Source organism: Phyllostomus discolor, chromosome 1 (genome assembly GCF_004126475.2).
Source record: "Phyllostomus discolor isolate MPI-MPIP mPhyDis1 chromosome 1, mPhyDis1.pri.v3, whole genome shotgun sequence".
In the NCBI taxonomy this organism is placed as follows: Eukaryota; Metazoa; Chordata; class Mammalia; order Chiroptera; family Phyllostomidae; genus Phyllostomus; species Phyllostomus discolor.
This window is the reverse complement of record NC_040903.2, coordinates 209,573,860-209,593,136: the sequence shown is the minus strand read 5'-3', so window position 1 is coordinate 209,593,136 and position 19,277 is coordinate 209,573,860. Positions and strand designations below refer to the sequence as shown.

At 44.4% G+C, this 19,277-nt stretch overlaps 1 protein-coding gene across 6 annotated transcripts in view; it reads left to right on the top strand.

Moving 5' to 3' along the window:
* ATXN3 (ataxin 3) overlaps positions 1–19,277 on the top strand; it is a 33,725-nt gene extending 14,448 nt beyond the window's left edge. For 2 of the 6 annotated variants that reach the window (XM_036013312.1, XM_036013328.1), the window contains exons 6-11: positions 466–553; positions 954–1,086; positions 1,617–1,783; positions 2,959–3,055; positions 8,982–9,085; positions 14,816–19,277. In XM_036013312.1, the coding sequence (XP_035869205.1) occupies positions 466–553; positions 954–1,086; positions 1,617–1,783; positions 2,959–3,055; positions 8,982–9,085; positions 14,816–14,913 (687 nt within the window). In that variant the 3' untranslated portion in view covers positions 14,914–19,277. Of the gene's footprint in view, positions 1–465; positions 554–953; positions 1,087–1,616; positions 1,784–2,958; positions 3,056–3,964; positions 4,294–8,981; positions 9,086–14,815 lie in introns of those variants that run through there. The other 4 variants (XM_028506462.2, XM_036013316.1, XM_028506461.2 and 1 more) reach the window with 3 other exon arrangements.

The following is a 19,277-nucleotide window of genomic DNA, read 5'->3' as shown; positions in this document are numbered from 1 at the left end:
TTTTCAAAATGAGTTGTGATTTAAATTTCTCCCGGCATAGACTGGCTCTCTCACAGTGAAATCTTTGACCAAAATGATCGGTAGTAGGAAAACTTGGTGTAGTTGTCGTTTTTCTTCCACATCAATATAGTGTGATTATATTAGGGTTTTCCTAGGCATGCTTTGAAAAAAGGTTTACAGCTATTAATAAAGACAATTTAAAGTACTATCAGTTTCTTTTCTTTTGGGGCGATTTAAAGTTTATGGCTTAAAACAAACTTATTTTTAAAAAATTTAATAGTGATAAATCATTCTATTTCAGGCTTTATAACATATTTATTTACTCTTTAAAGTTTCAGTTTGATGTGTTTTCACTGTTCAGACAGCCTTACTAAGTTTAGATGGTGTATATTTATTCTTAACGTGCGAAACATCCTTATTCATTATAATGTACACTAACTGAAACATTGGCGATTTTTTTTCCAGTGGTTCAACTTGAATTCTCTCTTGACGGGTCCAGAATTAATATCCGACACATACCTTGCACTTTTCTTGGCTCAATTACAACAGGAAGGTAAGTTAAAATGGAAAATTTTATAATGTTATCTTTCAAGGTGGCTGAATAAAACTGACTCATTAGATGTGAGTGTAAGAGTGCCACTTTTTAAAAGATTTTATTTATTTATTTTTAGGGATGGGGAAGGGAGGGAGAGAAACATCAGTGTGTGGTTGCTTCTCATGCGCCCTCCACTGGGGACCTAGCCCTCAACCCAGGCATGAGCCCTGATTGGGAATCGAACCGGCCACCCTTTGTTTCACAGGCCAGCACTCCATCCACTAAGCCACATCAGCCAGGGCCTCAATTTATATTCTTTCCACAATTGTATAGCATGCTGCCTCTGTAGCTACAGTCATTTTTAATTGGTTTTGAATCTCTAACTAGCTGTTTTAGTTTATTTTTGCCTTTTTTTTAGGTTATTCTATATTTGTTGTTAAGGGTGATCTGCCAGATTGTGAGGCCGACCAGCTCCTGCAGATGATCAGGGTCCAGCAGATGCACCGACCAAAACTGATCGGAGAGGAGCTAGCACAGCTGAGAGAGCAGAGGTAACAAAGGGAGCTCGCACTGTGGAGTACGTGACGGCATTTCATGACACGAATTAAATGTTCGTGCCAGCATGGAGTGGGTGGTGGTTTTATGATTGGTGATTTTTTTTAGACCCATATATTTTAGTCAAGTTTATTGGTGCAAATTTGAACGAACTCTTCGAATTACTTAAATATATTAACTTAGAGTCACATCACAACACAATCTTTATATTGGACCTAATCTGCAAGAAAATGTGTGAGGTTTTTTTTTTTTTTAAGGTTTTATTTATTTATTTTTAGAGAGGGAAGGGAGGGAGAAAGAAAGAGAGAAACATGAATGTGCGGTTGCTGGAGGCCGTGGCCTGCAACCCAGGCATGTACCCTGACTGGGAATCGAACCTGCGACACTTTGGTTTACAGCCCGCACTCAATCCACTGAGCAACACCAGCCAGGGCTAAATGTGTGAGTTTTGACTTACACAAAATACTCGGTTTGTAAATGTCCGCAAGACCGGCCTGCAGTCATTATCGGTGCTTTCATTCTTCAGAGTGCAGAAAGCCGACCTGGAACAAGTCTTAGACGGAAACGACGGGTCAGGGGTGTTAGACGAGGATGAGGAGGACTTGCGGCGGGCCCTGGCACTGAGTCGCCAGCAGATTGACATGGAAGATGAAGAGGCAGATCTCCGCAGGGCTATTCAGCTCAGTATGCAAGGTATAGGCATTCTGGCGTGGCTTCTTCCCTTGTTGAAGAATCGATTCAGAAAGTTCTGGGTTTCTGGGGTGAACTGTGGGGTGTTGCTGGACAGCCTGGCAGTCACTGAAGAAGCAGTGCAATTGCTGTGTCCAGTCAGCTGTTCTGGTGGGACACAAGGGGGCCCGGACAAGAACGTGAACCGACTTTACAGAGAGCTAACATCGGCGCCTGTGCCCTTCACAGCGCGAGCCCCCCCCGGTGGGCCTGTGTCACCGCGGTGACGGCCGTAGGCAGAGGGGCGTGTGGGCGGAGCCCCAGGGCAGCCAGGCCTGGACAAGGTCTGGGGGCGGCACAGGGTGGCTTCGTGAGGGCGAGGGGCTTCTTGGGGTGGCTTTGGTTTTATCTAATTAACGTGGTTGTGCCTTCCTGTTTTCTAATGAAATTATTCATTGAATTTCTTAAATATCTAAGAATTGAAGTAATGGCAGACATCAGCTTCTATAATTTTAGATATTTGGGGGTAATTCACTCTTCTTACCACTTCGTTCCACAATCTGTGTGAGGTCTCTGGTTGGCGCAGTAAATGGCCCCAACTTCTGAGGGTGAAGGGCCGTGGAGAGTGGGTTTGTCTTGTGGGCATCTGCTTCCAGTTGCTTCTGAGGACTCCTGTGCCATTGAAAGGGGAGTTTTGTGTCCGATAAGTCCTGGAGAGCTCACTGGAGTGCTGTCCGTGGCTCTTCCCGCCACGCGGGGGGGTTGGGCTTCGGCCCTCGCGTGTGCTGCTGCGTCCGGGCAGCAGCTGTGGTCGTAGTGGACACAAGTCAGAGTTGAACTGCCTCATTCAGGTTTTCCCTGAGGCTTTCAGAGCCTTCCTTAGTTTTGCAGAATGCTAGCAGAATATTTTTAAGTAAACTTATTTTTTAAATTTGTATTTGTTGATTTTTAGAGGGAAAGAGGGAAACATCTGATTTGTAGTTCCACTTATTTATGCGTTCATTAGTTGACTCATGTATGTGCCCTGACTGGGGATCGAACCGGCAACCTTGGCGTGTGGAGACAACACTCTAACCAACGGAGGTACCTGGCCAGGGCAAGAAGAAAACTTGTTAAAAACCTGTTCACATAAATAGAAACATATTGTTACTTGATCTGGTAGATAAAATGATTGTTTTTCTGTTCTGTTTTGTTTCCAGGTAGTTCCAGAAATATATCCCAAGATATCCCACAGACATCAGGTACACATCTTACTTCAGAAGAGCTACGGAAGAGAAGAGAAGCCTACTTTGAAAAGTAAAGTAGTTTGTACAGTATTAAAATTGCATCTTCGGCATTTACTTTGGCTGTTCTCTTTGTTGTGAACTTACAGCTTTGGCTTAAACTGTTTCTTTTATTTAAGATTCTCTTTTTTTTTAAAAAAAAGACTGGTTCCTGCCTGCCCCTGTGAGCATTGGAATGTATTTTTTGAAAAATGCACAACAAATAAACTGAAATGAAATGTAGTTTTAGGGGAAAACTTCACCCCAATACTAATTAAATTTACATGAACTAGAGGCAAGGAGGCCCTGCAAAAGTTCAGTCGTCAGAAGGAAAATGGAATTGTGTCCCAGCAAGCACAGCACCTAACGATCCTCTGAATGTGCTTCTTGGGTGCCTACTCCTGCCGAGTCCTCCTCCCACCCAGGCAGAGGTGCCGGCGGCGAGCTCTGCCCCCTGCCCCCGAGCAGCGGGGTTCCAGGGCTGTGGGCATCAGGGCCGTGAGGGTAGACCATCAGTCCGAATCGGCAGCTCCAAAAACCCGGCTGGGTACCCAGCGTTGTGAAAAGTACTCTTAAAATAGAAATTTCACCATAAAAATACCTTTGCTTCTAGGAACTGTCATTCACAGGTCTTCTTCCCTTTTTCTTTTCTGGATGATAAAAATTCATCTTAGAGATTACAAGATCTAGAATAGATACTCAGATCCTCCAATCCCAGATCGGAAGCCAGAAGGCCAGTGGCTGAACCTGGCCTGGTAATGTACCGAGTTTCATCAGTTCTGAGATGCACCTCTTCTCACATTTCAATGTCTGGGCACCTGAGCAGCGTCTTACGGTCGTAATTGGCAGTAGTTAGTGGTGTTTAAGATATTGAAGCATTTTACACTTGATGGTGAAATGAAGATAATGTTTACCTTGTTTTCTGTTTTGTTTCTTTTTTAAGTCACAGCTCAGAAGTATATGAAGGAAATTCTGATCAACTGACAACCTCTTAATGTGAGATATTTCCAGTCTTTATTCAGTGATAGGTGAATGGATTTAATTATGTAAAATTTCAAAATAGTGCTTACTGGTGCTTTTTACTGCCTTTTAAATTTTAAAATTAATTTTTATTTTTTAAATACGATAAACTTAGAGCCTGTATAAAAGTAGAGAAACCAGCCTAAGGAGCTCAGATTTAACAAACGTCAGCATGTGAGCGGTCCTGGTTTTATGCCCCGTTCTCCTGTGCCCTTCACTCTTCCACCCCCATGCTGGGGTTATTTTGTAACAGATCTAAATCATCATGTCATTTTATCTGTATTTATTTCAGCACATGTCTCTAAAATAGATGGACTATTTTTTTAAACAAACCCAAATGCTGTTGTCATACAATAATGCTAGTAATTATCAAGTGATACTTATTAATGGTAATTCTGTAATATCATCAAATATCTAGTTAGTGTTAAACATAACTTAGATAAAAATTAATAGCCTAGTCTGGCTGGTGTAGCTCAGTGGATTGAGCATGGGCCTACAAAGCAAAGGGTCACTGGTTTGATTCCCAGTCAGGGCACATGCCTGGGTTGCAGGCCAGGTCCCCAGTAGGTAGGGGGAATGTGAGAGGCATCCACACATTGATGTTTCTCTTCCCCTCTCCTTCCCTTCCCCTTTCTCTAAAAATAAATAAATAAAATCTTTGAAAAAAAGTGGTTAAATGGTAAATTTAAAAAAAAATCCTAGAAAACTTCTTTTAAGACATATCAAACTTAAAATATAATCTTATCCTTTTTTCAAACATTTTATTTATTTTTAGAGAGAGGGGAAAGAAGAGAGAAAGAGAGAAACATTGATGTGTGAGAGATACATCACTTAGTTGCATCTCGCATGCCCCCAACTGGGGACCTAGCCTGCAGCCCAGGCACATGCCCTGACTGCAGTAGAACCAACTGCCTTTCGGTTCACAGGAGGGTACTCAGTGCACTGAGCCACATGAGCCAGGGTTAATCTTACTGTCCTTTAATAACTGATGTTAGTATTTTGGCACATCATCTTCTAGTTACACAGACACGTATATATTAGTTATACCCGTTTTCCCATGGTAGTAACTTTCCCATGGTAAGTATTCTTTGTATTCATAAATAGGATATGTGATATTTTATAACATGAATGTATATGTCATAATTTACATATGAACATTTTATTTTTGCTATTGTAGTTCATAGTGCAACAAATTATCCTTGTACTAACTCTATGCCTTAAATCTCACATCATTTCTTCTAATAATTTGAGGATGTCAGATTTTGGGGTTCAAGTACATGGACATTTTCAAGGCCGTGGTACAGATTTCTAACTGCTTGTCAGAACAACTTCCAAGCGATAACTTCTACCATGTTTTTTCAGACTCTGTGTTTTGCCAGAATAAAATTGTCCAAGCAGACATACTTTATAGAGAATCTATAAAATTCACAAATACATCTAAGAAAAGGAAAACATCTTCAAAGTATAGAAACAAATCCCTCTATTTAAGTTGTTTTTTAGATGTTTTGGATTACAAATGTGGAGCTTCCAGTACATTAAACTTTGTAGAGTAGAAAGCATCATGCATTAACAGTCCTTAATGGTTAAGTAAATTACAACAAGCACAGTGCTAGTGATGATGCAGATGCTTTAGCCAACGTGGTGCCCTTTCGGAACGATTGGGCGTCGGTGTGGCTCCTTTGAGCTGGAGGGTATGTGGTTGGGGAGGGACGTGTGCGGTGATGGTTTCCAGCTGCAGCTTTTTATCCTCCGGGTTGACCTTAGAAGTGCCGGTGGGAACTTAAGGAGGACTACAGGCTGTTCAGAGTCGCATGTTGTGAGCAGACTTGCGAGCTAACTTCCTGGCGTGTCTTGTTAGCATTGGCTCACATTCATTCAGCATCTCGTAGGGCTCGTTAGTAAAGGAGCGGAGAAACCAACACACAGTCAGACCTCAGTTCTCGAACATCTGCCATCTCAAACAGTTCAGTTCCTGACCAAGTTCCCAGAAAAATTGTCTTCGTTGTCAGGCAACACTCTGGTTCCCCACCCGGCATTCCTTTCATGCTGACACCTGTGTGACCAGTCACTCGTCTCCCGGGCAACAAACAAAGGAGAGAATGAGCGAGATGAGCGCGATTCGGTTTTTGAGGAAATTCTTTCTGGAACGGCCTCCCGGAATGAATCATGATCGAGAACTGAGGTTCCACTGTGTTGGCCTTTCCCCACTAAGCACTTCTGATCACTAAGCCTAGGCGGGTCTCTCTCTCCATAGCTTCTTCCATCTTCGGGAGCGTAGCTGTAAGGCTATTGGCTCACTTTCTTCTGACTGTCTCCAGACCGCCCCTGGTGCTCACTTGTTATTCATTCAAATGTGTAGGTTTGTGGGTTTTTTTGTACAGTACTTGAAGGTTCACACTTAATGAGGTAACCACAGTACTCGTGCAAGAAGCATAAAAAAACTGTTAAAAATCTACCTGTATAAACTCACACATTCCAAGTAAGAGTTGTTAAATATTTTCATAGCCATTTTTTTCAGTAACAATCTCTAATTCCATGTTACCTACCATGAAACTCCAAGCAGAACTATTATGTCAGCTTTGTCATTGCAAAACCTGCCCCAACTCACACGCTGTGAGGATATAAATTAGGCGAGGCGTGTCAGACTGTTCTGCAAACTGGAACACGTTCCACGGGCATGCGTTAGCATCATTCACGTCTTGTCATAGGTGTAACTCGGGAATGAAGAAGGGTGGAAAGAGCCCTTCTTTCTATTGCTGGGAAAGTGTTTCCCAACAAGGAGGGAACAGGCACCCTGTTCATGGTTGTCAGTCACCGTGATTTTTTTGGTTGCCTAATACCTGAGCCACCACGTCAGCGGCGTGGCATCGTCAGGGTTCAGTTTAAGAAACACAACCTACTAGAGGTGTTTGAAACACAGGAGTATTTCATACAGAAATTAAGGCCTTACACACCCTTAGGAAGAGCTGGAATGCCGGCGGTGGTCCAGGCCTCCGGAATTCCACTGTATTTGAAGAGTGGTGACCGCTGCCCAAGTCGGGGTGATGGTGAGTCAGGAGACCGAGTCTAAGAACGCACTGCCAGAGCTGTGATGCCGGGATGAAGACACTGCCACCGCAGTCGCCTAGACGTGACGACGTGGGAGCAGGAGGAGTCTGGCCCCCAAGCAGCTGCCACGAAGCCGAATTCTGGGACTGGCTTCTTCGTGACGCCACTTGCTAACAGAGCAGCCAAAGCAGCAGGAAAGTGGCCACGCCTCACTTCTCTTTTCTGCCCTTTAAAAGCCCGTGTGAGCGCCCCGTCGGTTTCCAGAACCCCAGGTGTCCAGTGTTCTAGGTGTACAGTGTTCTCAGCTCTCTGGACTCTGAGATTCTCTAGGCGTGTTAGACGGCACCGTGGGAGGGGCTGCCAAGGGCTCTCCAAACACCTTCCGTCTCATGTGTCATCACGTGTCAGAGTTGTTTCCAGGCTGGCAATTCCTTTACTTCTCACTTTTCATGAGTGTAAAGTAGAATGAAAGATGCCCCTCTAAAATCGCTGCCACCTTGCATGCTGGCATGTCTTCCTGAGTGAAGGAGGGAGCGGTCCGGAGAGAGATCTGATGCGCCAGGAAATCCGCCCGACTCACGGACTCTCTTGCGCCATGTCTGGGAGTCGGGCAGTGCCGGTGGGAGCATGCCACCTGCCCACGCATGCATCTCCAGCTGTGTGCACCAGAGTCCAAGTGCTGGCCCAAAGGCCAGCAGGGGAAAGGGCGACTCCTCCCTGGCTGAATTTTCTTGGTTGCTCCTATCTGAAACACAAGATTAAGGGGGACCCTGGGGAAAAAAATGTGCTCTTCTATTAATAGTGTTACTGGTACTTTAAAAATTCTGGTTCCTTTAAAGATTCTCATGCATGTTTTGAAATCTATGGATTCTCAGATTGTCAGCTGTTTTTAAGTTCTTTGCGTTTTAGCCCATGTATGTGCATATGAAGTCATTTTAAATGTACATAAAACCAGAGCTAGTTCACACAGCTCCTGTACCCTTCGCTCAGAGTCTCCAGTTGCTGACGTTTCCGAACATTTGAGAATAACGTGCAGACATGATTTCTTATTACATCTCAGGGTTTATTTTCTGAGTACAAGGACCTACGTGTTACATCATAACCATCGTGTTTAAATGTTCTACGACATTGTTTTTCCTGCTTAAAAATGTACAGGGAGAACTTATTTTAATGCAAATAGCCATTACAGAACCTTGATTATGTCTGTTAAGTAGTTTTCATTTCTTTCATTCATCAAGTATTTGGCGAAAGCCTACCATGTGACTGGAACAGTTTATGCACTGGGCAACCAACGAGATAAGGGTGCACCCTTGTTAGCTTACTCTCTGAAGGAGGAGACAGACGGGAGGTACCAGGTGCTGGTAGGTTTATGCTGAAAATAAAACGAAACGATGAGACAGTAAGAATGCCCGGAGGCTGCTTGAGGAGGGTGGGCAGGAAAGGCATCTGTGAGGAGATACTGGAACTCGGATCCAAACACAGGGAGGAGCCAGCCATGGGAGGATAGTGTTCACGCGCACAGTGATTTGGGGTGCTTGGTTTCTCCTTAAACGTGTTTCTTTTCAGTGACCTTCCACAATATTAAGGATCTGTAAACCAACACGCTTGCATAAAAGTAGCTACCAGTGAATCCTTTTGTACAGTGTGTTATTTTGTGGTAAAAACACCTACCTATTAATTTCTCTGAACAAATTCCAATTTTATGCCTAGGTTTCCTAGGATTGCACAATGATGCTTCCAACTTGTGTATATATCAGACTCACAGCTCTTGCATTCTTTGGTGGTGGTCATGCCGGGGGCTGTGGAACCATTTCTTTTCCCATGAATAGTGTTTCTATGGTGTGTTTTTATCTATTTGTTTTTTAATGTGCACTCTCTTCTGCATGTTTCAGGCAGCAGCGGCAGCAGCAGCAGCAGCAGCAGGGGCCGCCGGGACAGCTTTCGCACCCAGCTGAAACGCCGACCACGAGTTCCGGAGCACTGGGCGGTGATCCAGGTACACCCCTGACCACGCGTCACGGTTGTTACCTACCGCGCACACTCTTGGACACACAGGCTCTGTGTGATTGTGGCTTTGCAGGCTGTTTTCTTCTCCTTTCACTGTATTGAAACTTTGCATGAATTTGTTTTCTCAATTTCCCTGGATTAAGGAGCCGACAGACTAGAGCACCCCAGAAATGTTTTGCTTTAAAGTTACAAATGATACCTGCAACTTCTCAAGTAATCGGTGCATTCTGTGAAAGTTTCTCAGAGATCGACACGACCACTGGCCTGCAGTGACCGAGGAACACTGCGGATGGCTTGTCGAAACATGAGAAAAACATACACAGAGACAACCAGGTCCTGTGGGGAAATAGGGACGGAATGGCCACTCCCTCTAATGGAGAGCACCTCAGCCACCCCCCTAGGGGAGAGCAGGCTTTTATTGGGTTCGTTTACACAGGAATTCAGGTAAAGCTCATTAAACATTGCCAGGAAGTTAGGATCAAACAATAGATAACAAAGAACTCTGAGGGCCTATTTTGAGTCAGGGTCAGGTAGCTAAAGAGCTGTAAAACTTTGAGGAACAAACTTACTTCTTGCTTGGACCCTTATCATTCAACTGAGAGCATTCTAAACAAAGCAGGTTTCACAGGATTTTACATATTCTTTCTTAGGCCTGATTGCCGCGGAACCTGCCCTTTCCAGCACGGTGGGGGTCGGGGAGGGGGTGCTGTACCACCCTCTGTCATTGTTTCAGGCTTAGGTGGAGCAAGGGAAGTAAGGCAACCAAGAGATTAGGAGATTTTCTCATAGACAAAGAGGACTAAGGTTATGTAAAAGCCAAGGGGCGGGGGTCCATCACCCCCTTTTGCTATAGCCCCCAAAGTCCTTCCTTGGGGGCCTCCCACGTGATTGTGCCTGTCTTAGGTCGTTCCCCCCTTGGAGAATCTTACCCATCATTGGCTAACCGACCAAGCATTGGGGGCCAGGCAGGGTGAAGTAAAAGGAGCAGAAGCGGTGTTTCTGCCAGGGAGATAAGCTTTTGTCTCCTTGCTGGCTTATGGTTCAAGGTCATTCCCTCAGCCTTAGCCTTGGCGGGGGTTACAGCTTCTGATACCAGGCAGGGCAGTTCCCAACAAGAGATGGTGGATATTACCAGGTAGAAAATAAATGCATTTTACCCCCTGGAAAATGAAAACCACCTGAGTGTAGTCTAAATAAGAACAGGAAGTCTAGAGTTACATATTGGGCCTTAGTAATAATACCATCATGGGCCTTACCTAACAAGTGTTAAACTTTCGGCAGTTATTTGTATTAGAAGTTGAGTGGAAAACCATTTATGACAAAGGACTTCCAAGCAGAATTTATAAAGAACTCTCAACACTGAGGTGAGAAAACACAAAAACGGGCAAAGGATTTAAACAGACACTTCCCCAAATAAAATATATAGGTGACACTTAAGCACGTGAGAATACACTCAGCATCACTCATCATTAGGGAAATGCAGATTAAAACTACAGTGAAATACCATTGCACACCTGTGAGCACGGTTTAATAAGATAAAGCTGACAATACCGGGGGCTGGCAAGGGTCACAGCAGCTGGGCTCTCACACGTTGTTGGAGTGAAATGGCACAGCCCCTTCGGAACACAGTTTAGTGCTGATAAAGTTCCACTAAACCGGGTGATCCACTAGTCCCACGCCTGGGTGTGTGCACTCAAGAAGAGAAAACAGGCTCACAGAAGTCTTGCGTGTGCATGCTTACAGCAGCTTCATTCATAATCGCCTCCAACTGGGGCCTGCCCAAGTGTGGTCCTTCAGCTGGGCAACGGCTGCACAGCTCGTGGTGGTACTTCACACAGTGGGCTGCATTAGCAGTAAGAAGGAATGGAATGGTGCTACTTCTGCTAACCCCAGGCATCTGTATTAAGCAAACAGGAGACTCTGAAAGGCAGAGAGAAGACAGGCAGGCTAGGAAGCTCGGCCCAGAGGCTGACGCAGCGGTGAGTGGCCTGGGTTTTCTTTTGGCCTCGTCTGTCCGTCTGTCACGGACTTTGTGCTGGAGGAGCCCCAGGTGCAGACCAAGAAGAATGCCCCACGGAAAGCCTGCTCTGTGTAGCCAAAGGGACCACCTAGCAAGACGGAAACTTTCAGATGACAAACACTAGTCCAGCCACACTGGGCTAGGTATTTACAAACTGACTCCACTGCCACCTCACCTGACAAGTGGGAGCCTCGGCTTGTACCCCTGCGTGGCCGTCAGGAGGCCCTCCCCTGGCCCCCACGCCCTAGCCAAGGTGGCATCAGAGGAGGCCAAGTGGGGAGCGGCGTTGTTTCCTCCAGGAGACAGCAGGCCCCTTTGCCTGCTGTCAGTGGTCACAGGGAGCCTGGACTTGAACCTGCAATAAAGAGGCATCCCTCCGCCTTCTCGCCGGGGCGGTATCAGGGGCGAGTTAGTGGAGATTCGGGACTGTCACTGATGTGCGGCAGGAACGAGGCCGCCCCCACAGCGTTGGTGGGGACCAGTAACAAGGCGTTCCTGCCTCCCGGTCAGGCAGGTGCCAGCGGAGGGCAGCGGGAAGCCAGCGCCTCCACCTGTGCTCAGCAGTTACGACCACACATGCGTGTGTGTGTGTCCCCCCCCCCCCCCCCCCCCCCCCCGCATCTGGCAGCGGCAAGGGGGCACTCCTCCTCCACTAGCGCTGTGTCAGAGGACGCCAGCTAAAAGCGAAGGTTCGGGTAAGATCCACAGTCTTATAATACCCAGATGTCCCGGATTCCATCAAAAATCATATGTCCTTCCAAGAGCCAGGAAAACTTCGACCTGAAGAACAAAGACAGTTAATAGACCCCATCACCAAGGTGACCCTGATGTTAGAATTTTCTGACTTGGATTTTTAAGGCAGCCATCATGCAAATGCTACCGTGAGCAATTACAAGCATGCTTGAATCAAATGAAAAAATACAAAGCCTTAGGGAAGAAATAGAAGCTGTAAAGAAGAACCAAATGGAACTTTTAGAACTGAAAAATGACTAACTGAAATTTTAAAGTCAGTGGATGGACCCAGCATGCAAATGGAAGGGCAGGAAAGAATCAGTGGACCTGGAAACGGAACAGTAGAAATCACCCATTCTGAGTGATTATACTGGAGAAATAATTAACAGTTGTTAGAGACTTGTGGGACTGTAGTGAGAGATCAAATTATTTGTGCCATGCAGGAAGGAGCCGAAAAAGGGGGTGGGGTAAAAAAGTATTTGAAGAAATAATGACTGAAAATTCTCTAAATTTGGGAGCAGATAGAAACATACAGATTCAAGATTAGTGGACCTCAAACAGGCAAAACCTAGAGAAATCCACACCGAGACACAGATGATATCTGAAAACGAGACCCCCCCCCAAAAAAAAGGAAAATCTTAAAACCAGCTGGAAATACCTTAATGTACAGCAGTTTACATGACAGCAGATTTCTCATCTGAAATCTTAGAGGTCAGAGGAAATGGCACATTTTTCAAGTGCTGAAAGAAAAGAACTCTCAATCCAGATTTCTGTGTCTGGGGACAGTTTCCTTTAGGAAGGAAAGGGAAATCAGAAAATTTGTCACAGCAGACCTGTCCTAAAATAATGGCTAAAGGAAGCTCTCTAAACAGAAATGATTAACAAAGTAATCTTGGAACTTCAGGAAGGAAAAAAAAAACAATAGGAAATAAAAATATGGATAAACACAATAGACTTTGCTTTTGAGTTTTCTAAATTATGTGTGATGATTAAAGCAAGCATCATAACATTTGTTTGGTTTGTGGTGTATGTAGAGGAAATATTTAAGGCCATTGTAAACGGAGGAGAGTAAATGAATACAGAGGGAGGTCAGGTTTCTCCATTTCATTTGAACTGGCGCAGCCACTCCGGAAAGCAATTTGGCAAGCTTCTTCACAAATTCAACACACACTGATCGCACAACCCGGCAGTTACACTCCCGGGCGTTTATCCCAGAGAAAAGAAAACTTGTCCGTGCAAAAACCTGTCCATGAACATTCATGGTGGCTTTATTTGTCATAACAAAAACCAGAAACAAGCAAAACGTCCTATAAGGGGGTGAATGGTTGAATGAACTGGTTCATCATAACATCCTGTAGGGGTGAATGTTGAATGAACTGGTTCATAACATCCTGTACGGGTGAGTGGTTACATGAACTGGTACATAATGTTTTCCAGGGGTGAATGTTAAATGAACTAGTTCATCATAACCTCCTATAGGGGTGAGTGGTTACATGAACTGGTACCTCCACACTACGGACTGCTCCTCAGGATTAAAAAGAAACCAGCTGTTGGCACCCTCCTTGGAGCACGGCTGTGTTCTTCTCTCGAGCACATAGTTTTTAAGAAACACTGGACATCCCTACAAGGCTCGCTGCAGGGGAGCAGCGCGTCCCAGGCTGACCCCTGACCCTGTCTCCAAGGCCCCCCTTTCGCTGACTTCTCAGTGAGCCGAAGCAGCCCGCCTAGGCTTGGTCCTGTGGAGTCTATCCTAAGCCCTTCTTTTGTTTTACCGTCCCCAGCTTTTATTTTATAAGATTTTATTTATTTATTTCCAGAGAGGGGTAAGGGAGGGAAAAAGAGGAAGAGAAACATCCATTTGTTGCTCCTCGGACGCCCCCCACCAGGGACCTGGCCTGCAGCCCAGGCATGTGCCTTGACTGGGAATCAAACCGCAACCTCTCAGTTTGCTGGGCGATGCCCAATCAAAAGAGCCACACCAGTCAGGGCTCACCAGCCCCAGCTTTAATAAAAGATACTCTCAAAATAAAAATAAAAATAAAAGATAATTTTTTAAAAAGAGAGGAACCAACCGTGAATACACGCACCAAGTCGGGTGACTCTCAAGGGCATTCTGCTGAGTGCAAACCAAAGCCAGCCTCCAAAGGCCTGGCACTGCGTGTTCTGTGTGTGGGGCAGTCTGACAGTGACGGATTGGTGGAGTGGAGAACAGCTGAGTGGTCGCCTGCGTTCGGGGAAGGTGGCGGGGAGAGAAGCGGTGTGAACATAAAGGGATAGCAGGGCCGGTTTTCATGGTGCGGTCACAGTTCCCTGACTCGGTGCCGGTGGTCACACAGTCTGCACCTGAGATCAGACACCACAGAACTACACGCGACATTGTCCCAGCGTCAGCAGCCAGGTTTTGGGGTGAGCTGTACTTCTGTGAGATCCCGTGAGACTGGGCTGAAATGTACCACGGTTCTGTCTGAACTAGCTTTGCTACTTCTGTGAATAAATGTTTCAGAACTTTTTTTAAGTAATGAATTGTTGCACAACAAAGGTAAATCTTCTTTCCCGTAGCTTAGCTGCACTGTGCTAAGGGAAGGAAGTCTTACCCAGAAGGCTCCATGCGTACCGTATCAGCCGTTCATGTTGACAGGCGGCAGAAGGCAGACTGTAGGGCAGAAAATGTGTCTGTGGTTGCCTGGGATTAGGGGCGGGGTTGGCCGCAGAGGGGCAGCACGAGGGAATTTGAGTGGGGTGTCGGGGGGCAGTGTAACAGTTTGGTATCTGGGTGGTGATGTGGTTCAACTGTATGCTTTCGTCCAAAGTTACCAAACTGTGAAAGAGTGAATTTTACTGGATGTAAATTTTTAAAAATCGGAACAGGAAACTAGTCAGACAGAAATAGGTTTTCAAAGAGTTTATCTTTTGATAAGTGATAATTTTCCAGAAACGTCTAAGAAATGTGTGTATTTTCTTTCCCAGCAGGTGATGCGATGAGTGAAGAAGACATGCTCCAGGCGGCCGTGACCATGTCTTTAGAAACTGTTAGAAATAATTTCGTAACAGAAGAAAAAAAATAACTTCTACAAATCTCTAAAACATTCGTACTTCCCAGCATTATCCTGTGTGATTTCCAGCATGGGGCCCATCTTGATCATGTGTCAGAGAGGACAGTGTCCACCAGGGGACACAAGACTTGTAGGTGGTTTGCAAAGAAAAAGATGAGAGAGCGGAAAAAACGTGTCCGTGAAAGGACTAAATAATGATCCTTCAAATACTAGCCAAAGAGGCATTCAGCAATTAAAGAAATTGAAAATAGTTTTTTTTTAAATGTTCCTTTTTTGTTTTTGAGCGTGCAATATCTAACATGTTGAAAATTAGGGCATTTTTCTTGCATCTTTTTGCAGACCAACTAACAAGTTCTTGCCACAGAACGTTTTCCATGCATCTTGTTTTCTGTTCCTCCTTCTGCGCAGGTAATTCGGCTTAGCTCCATCACCTGACACTTGCTTCATGTCTCACTTACTGGGCAGGTAGCCTTCCCGGACAGGGGCTGTCCGCTGTGCCGGTGAGAGTAGTGGTTCCGGAAGGAAGAGCGTCCTCCCTCCCCCCTGTGTGTGCACTTGGGTGTTGTCTCCTCCCATCGTGTATCTGGTCACAGTTTACCTGCTGCCTGGTTTCTCTCACTTTCCCACAACTTTTCAAAAAGGTGGTTCCCTTTCTTAAGGTTGTGCTTGTGAAGGCCTCCGAGGTGGGTTCATTATTCCGTGATTCTGGTGCATTCCTAAACTCTGAAATCAGCTCTGCACACGTAATTAAGAATAAAGGAGCATTTTTAAAAAGCGTGAGCCCGCCGTTTCCCAGATGCTCTGTGAGTGTCTTCTCAGTTTTGTCAGAGCTTCGCAGCTTTGTCAGAGCCCTCTGTTCAGCACTGTCTCCTTTCCTCTTTGCCAGCTGAGAAAGACAGAAGCACAGTGTGCGAGTGAGCCTCCTCCTGTTGTCAGACGAGTGAGACCCACCGTGAATGTATGAGAGACAAAACTCGGCCGGCCTTCAGGTTTAGGTGCAGATTCGTTTTATTTTCTCTGGTGTGACCGGAGCTCTCCGTTCCGTTTACAGCTGGGTCCCGGCGTGTAGATGCCTGCCTCTGGGAATAGCTTGCCAGAGGTGATGATCTGGAACATGACGAGAAGTTACTAACAAAAACATGTTTAAATTTATACTGTGACTTAACACTTGCATCATGTTTAAAATAGCTTAAGAATGCTAGAAGTCACACAGTACTGAATGGGTCTGTAAATAAGAAAGTCTTTAGTTTTGATAAACAGTCTTTAATTAGGATGCACAGAGTATCTTGCAATGGTGTGATTTAGGGGAAAAGGAACCATGTCTTTCTGAAATGGGCATTTTAGATTCTGTCATCTGCTTTGCATCCCTCATTCTCCATTCCCATTTGAAACCCTTTTGGATGCTGAATTATTCATAAGCTAAGATCTAAGAAGTAATTTCAGCCAGCGACTTAGAAAATTAAGGTATGGTGTGTGGCAGCACACGTTTTATCAGGGAAGTTTTTTTGATTAGGATTCATTGCTAAGCAAAAAGATGAGAAAATGCCTTTTGTTTATGATTTTGATACAGCTCTTTCTTGGAAAGAGACAAGACTTTTTTAGTCATTATTTTGTGCCAAATGAAATTTCCTGAAGTTTTCCTTCCATAAAATTAGACAGTTTTACTTTAAAATCTAGTTTTCTTTTGACAATTGAAAATGTTTCGGAAGAATCACAAGAATTTAGAACGGCAAGGGACGTAAGAGTTTTATATTACTCTCAAGATAAACGAACAGAAATATGTATTTGGCCTTACCTTTTCCTACTGGAAAGTTACATAGAACTTTTCATACACTTTAACTGATGAACTATCTAATATAAAAAAGAGAAAACAAATAGGTATACGTTTTAACTTTAGAGTTTATAAAGTTCTTATATTACATACCCTTGTTAAAGCCTTTAAGGAAATGTGGTATGTTGGCCTTCCTTTGTTAAGGATTTTTTAAAAGCAAAGCTGAGCATACACTGGATACATTTTTGAATGTGTTTATTTCGTTTGTGTGACATTGTTACATTTGGCAGACAGTTACAGAATCACTTGTAAACTGCCGTCTTGTTTAGATTGGCTTAAATTTAATTGAACATGAAACACCATTGATTGGCCAATATGAAAAGATGCCAGTGCTCATAACCACAATATCAGAAAATTTAAAAGTCACCCAGAGCTATGGGTCACACATCAGGAACTGCTATTGACAATAAGCCACCTGCCAGAAAGTCCAGAGCAATGAAATTGACAATTAACTGTCCTGCTGACAACTTTATATTGAGATTTCCATTCTGTTTTGCTAATTGGGAACACCTTACTGTTTAACATTTAAACTCTTAGTATCATTTTCTAATGTATAGTTTGTATTACCTGGATAACATACACGCAGTGGCAGTGCTGGTGTTACAAGTAAAGTGTAAACAAGCTTTAGAAGTGCCACTTTCATATTTTGAGATGTCATAGATTTAATAAGTAGTTTTTTTATGTTTTAAAAACTCAGAATAGTTAACTTCTGATCTAAAACCATCAATATACATTTTTACAGTAATTATAAACACTTCTGTATTGTACATTGTTTGAAACGGTTGCTGTAGGTAAACTCGATTTTAACTCTAAGATCTTGGCCAAATAATTTACAATTCACAGAATATTTAAGGAGGTGCTTTTTTTCCCCTTAAAACTTGATTTTTCCTATATAAGACTCCCTTCATGCCAAAGCTAATGAAGAAATAAGCTCAAAACTAGTTGAGAGTCGTCCTAGGCGAAACTACCACTAGTCTACATCGCTTCATTGAACATCAAGTTCAGTCAAGTCAGTGACACAGCTCACGTCTGCACGCCTAGACGGTGTCGTGCTAGTGCCAAGATTCACTGAATGTCTTCAGACTGGCCCATCGAACCTGTGCAGACTCAAAAAAGAATTGGTTCAGTGCATAAGCAAAATACAGTCACTTAAACGTCTTCAGTTGGAAAACTTAATGTTTTAAATCCTTAAGACCAGTAGTGATCAACACTGATGACTTCCTGTTGAAAACCCGAGCTGACGTTCGAGAGGCCGTTCGAGGCTTTCCAAGTGAGTGATTACGTGTGGGCCCTAAGGAGCGCGGAGGACTGTGTGTGGGGTCCTGACCGAGGAAAACCAGATCGGGCCAACTGACCGTCTCAGTGGTGTGAACGAGCTTTCGTGTGTTCACATAACAGCTTTCCTCTGCTCCTGGCCCCTTTACAGTCAGCGTCTTTTGCTAAAGAAGTGAACTGGCTTGTGTATTTTTTTTAAAGTCTTATACATAAAAATATTTTTGTTCCATTCTGCTTTCATGAATGAGAAGGTTGACATGGTTGGTTAATGCTTGAATTTTGATTTTAAAAAAAATTTGAATAAAACCTTTACTGTTTTAATTTTTCCCCAAAATGATCCAGAATTTTAAGAATGCTAGTAACATGTTTAAATGTCCAGCAATTGGCATGCTAAATTAATAATGTATCAATATTTTAGGACTATGGACCATAGAAAGGAGCAGGGAGCAATAGTGAAATATGCTTGGAAATTCCTGATCTGTTGAGGAAGCACGTCAGTTGTTTCTTGCGTGGTTCAAAGGTGAATGTTTCCAGGGTGGTTGTTTTTTTTTTTATTGAATTTACTGGGGTGACCTTGGTTCACAAAACCATGCAGGTTTCAAGTTCACAACCCAGAGAAACGTCAGCTGCACACTGCGTTGTGTGCCTGTCACCCCAGGCAGGCTCTTTCCCGTCCCCGTTCCGCCCGGCCGTGGCCCGCCTCCACTGAACGCTCCCCCTGCCCCTCTGGCTGACACTGCCCTGGCGTCTGTGTCTGCGTGTCATGTACGTTTCTGTGTTTTGTGTCTTTCCGCTTAGTCCTTCCACCTTCTTCCCTCCGACCCCCCAGTCCCTCTCCCTCTGACAGCTCAGTCTGGTCTGTGTATCCATGCCTCTGGAGAGGAAAACGTGCATTTGAATGTGCTTAGTATCTGTTTTCTACAACTGTGGGTTACTAGGAATAACTTTAGAAATTACTCTTCTGTATAAATACACTATTTGAAATTCAAGTTCAGAAAACACCCGACACAAAAAGCATTGTCTTTTGGCCGTGACCCAAGCGCACTGTGACAGTGCTGTTTGCTCAGGACTCGGTTCTGCAGCCCTCCCGCGGCGGCCCTCTCTCTCTGCGTCCCTGTGTGGCTGCTGCGCGCAGGCCTCCCTGTCTGGCCCCGCGGGGAGCTGGGCTCCCAAAGCACTGTTGGACACTGAAGATTCTACTGTTGGTGTGGATGTTCCATAAGTTGTATTTTAAATATCAGAGATTATTAAATAAAGATGTTTGCTTTTT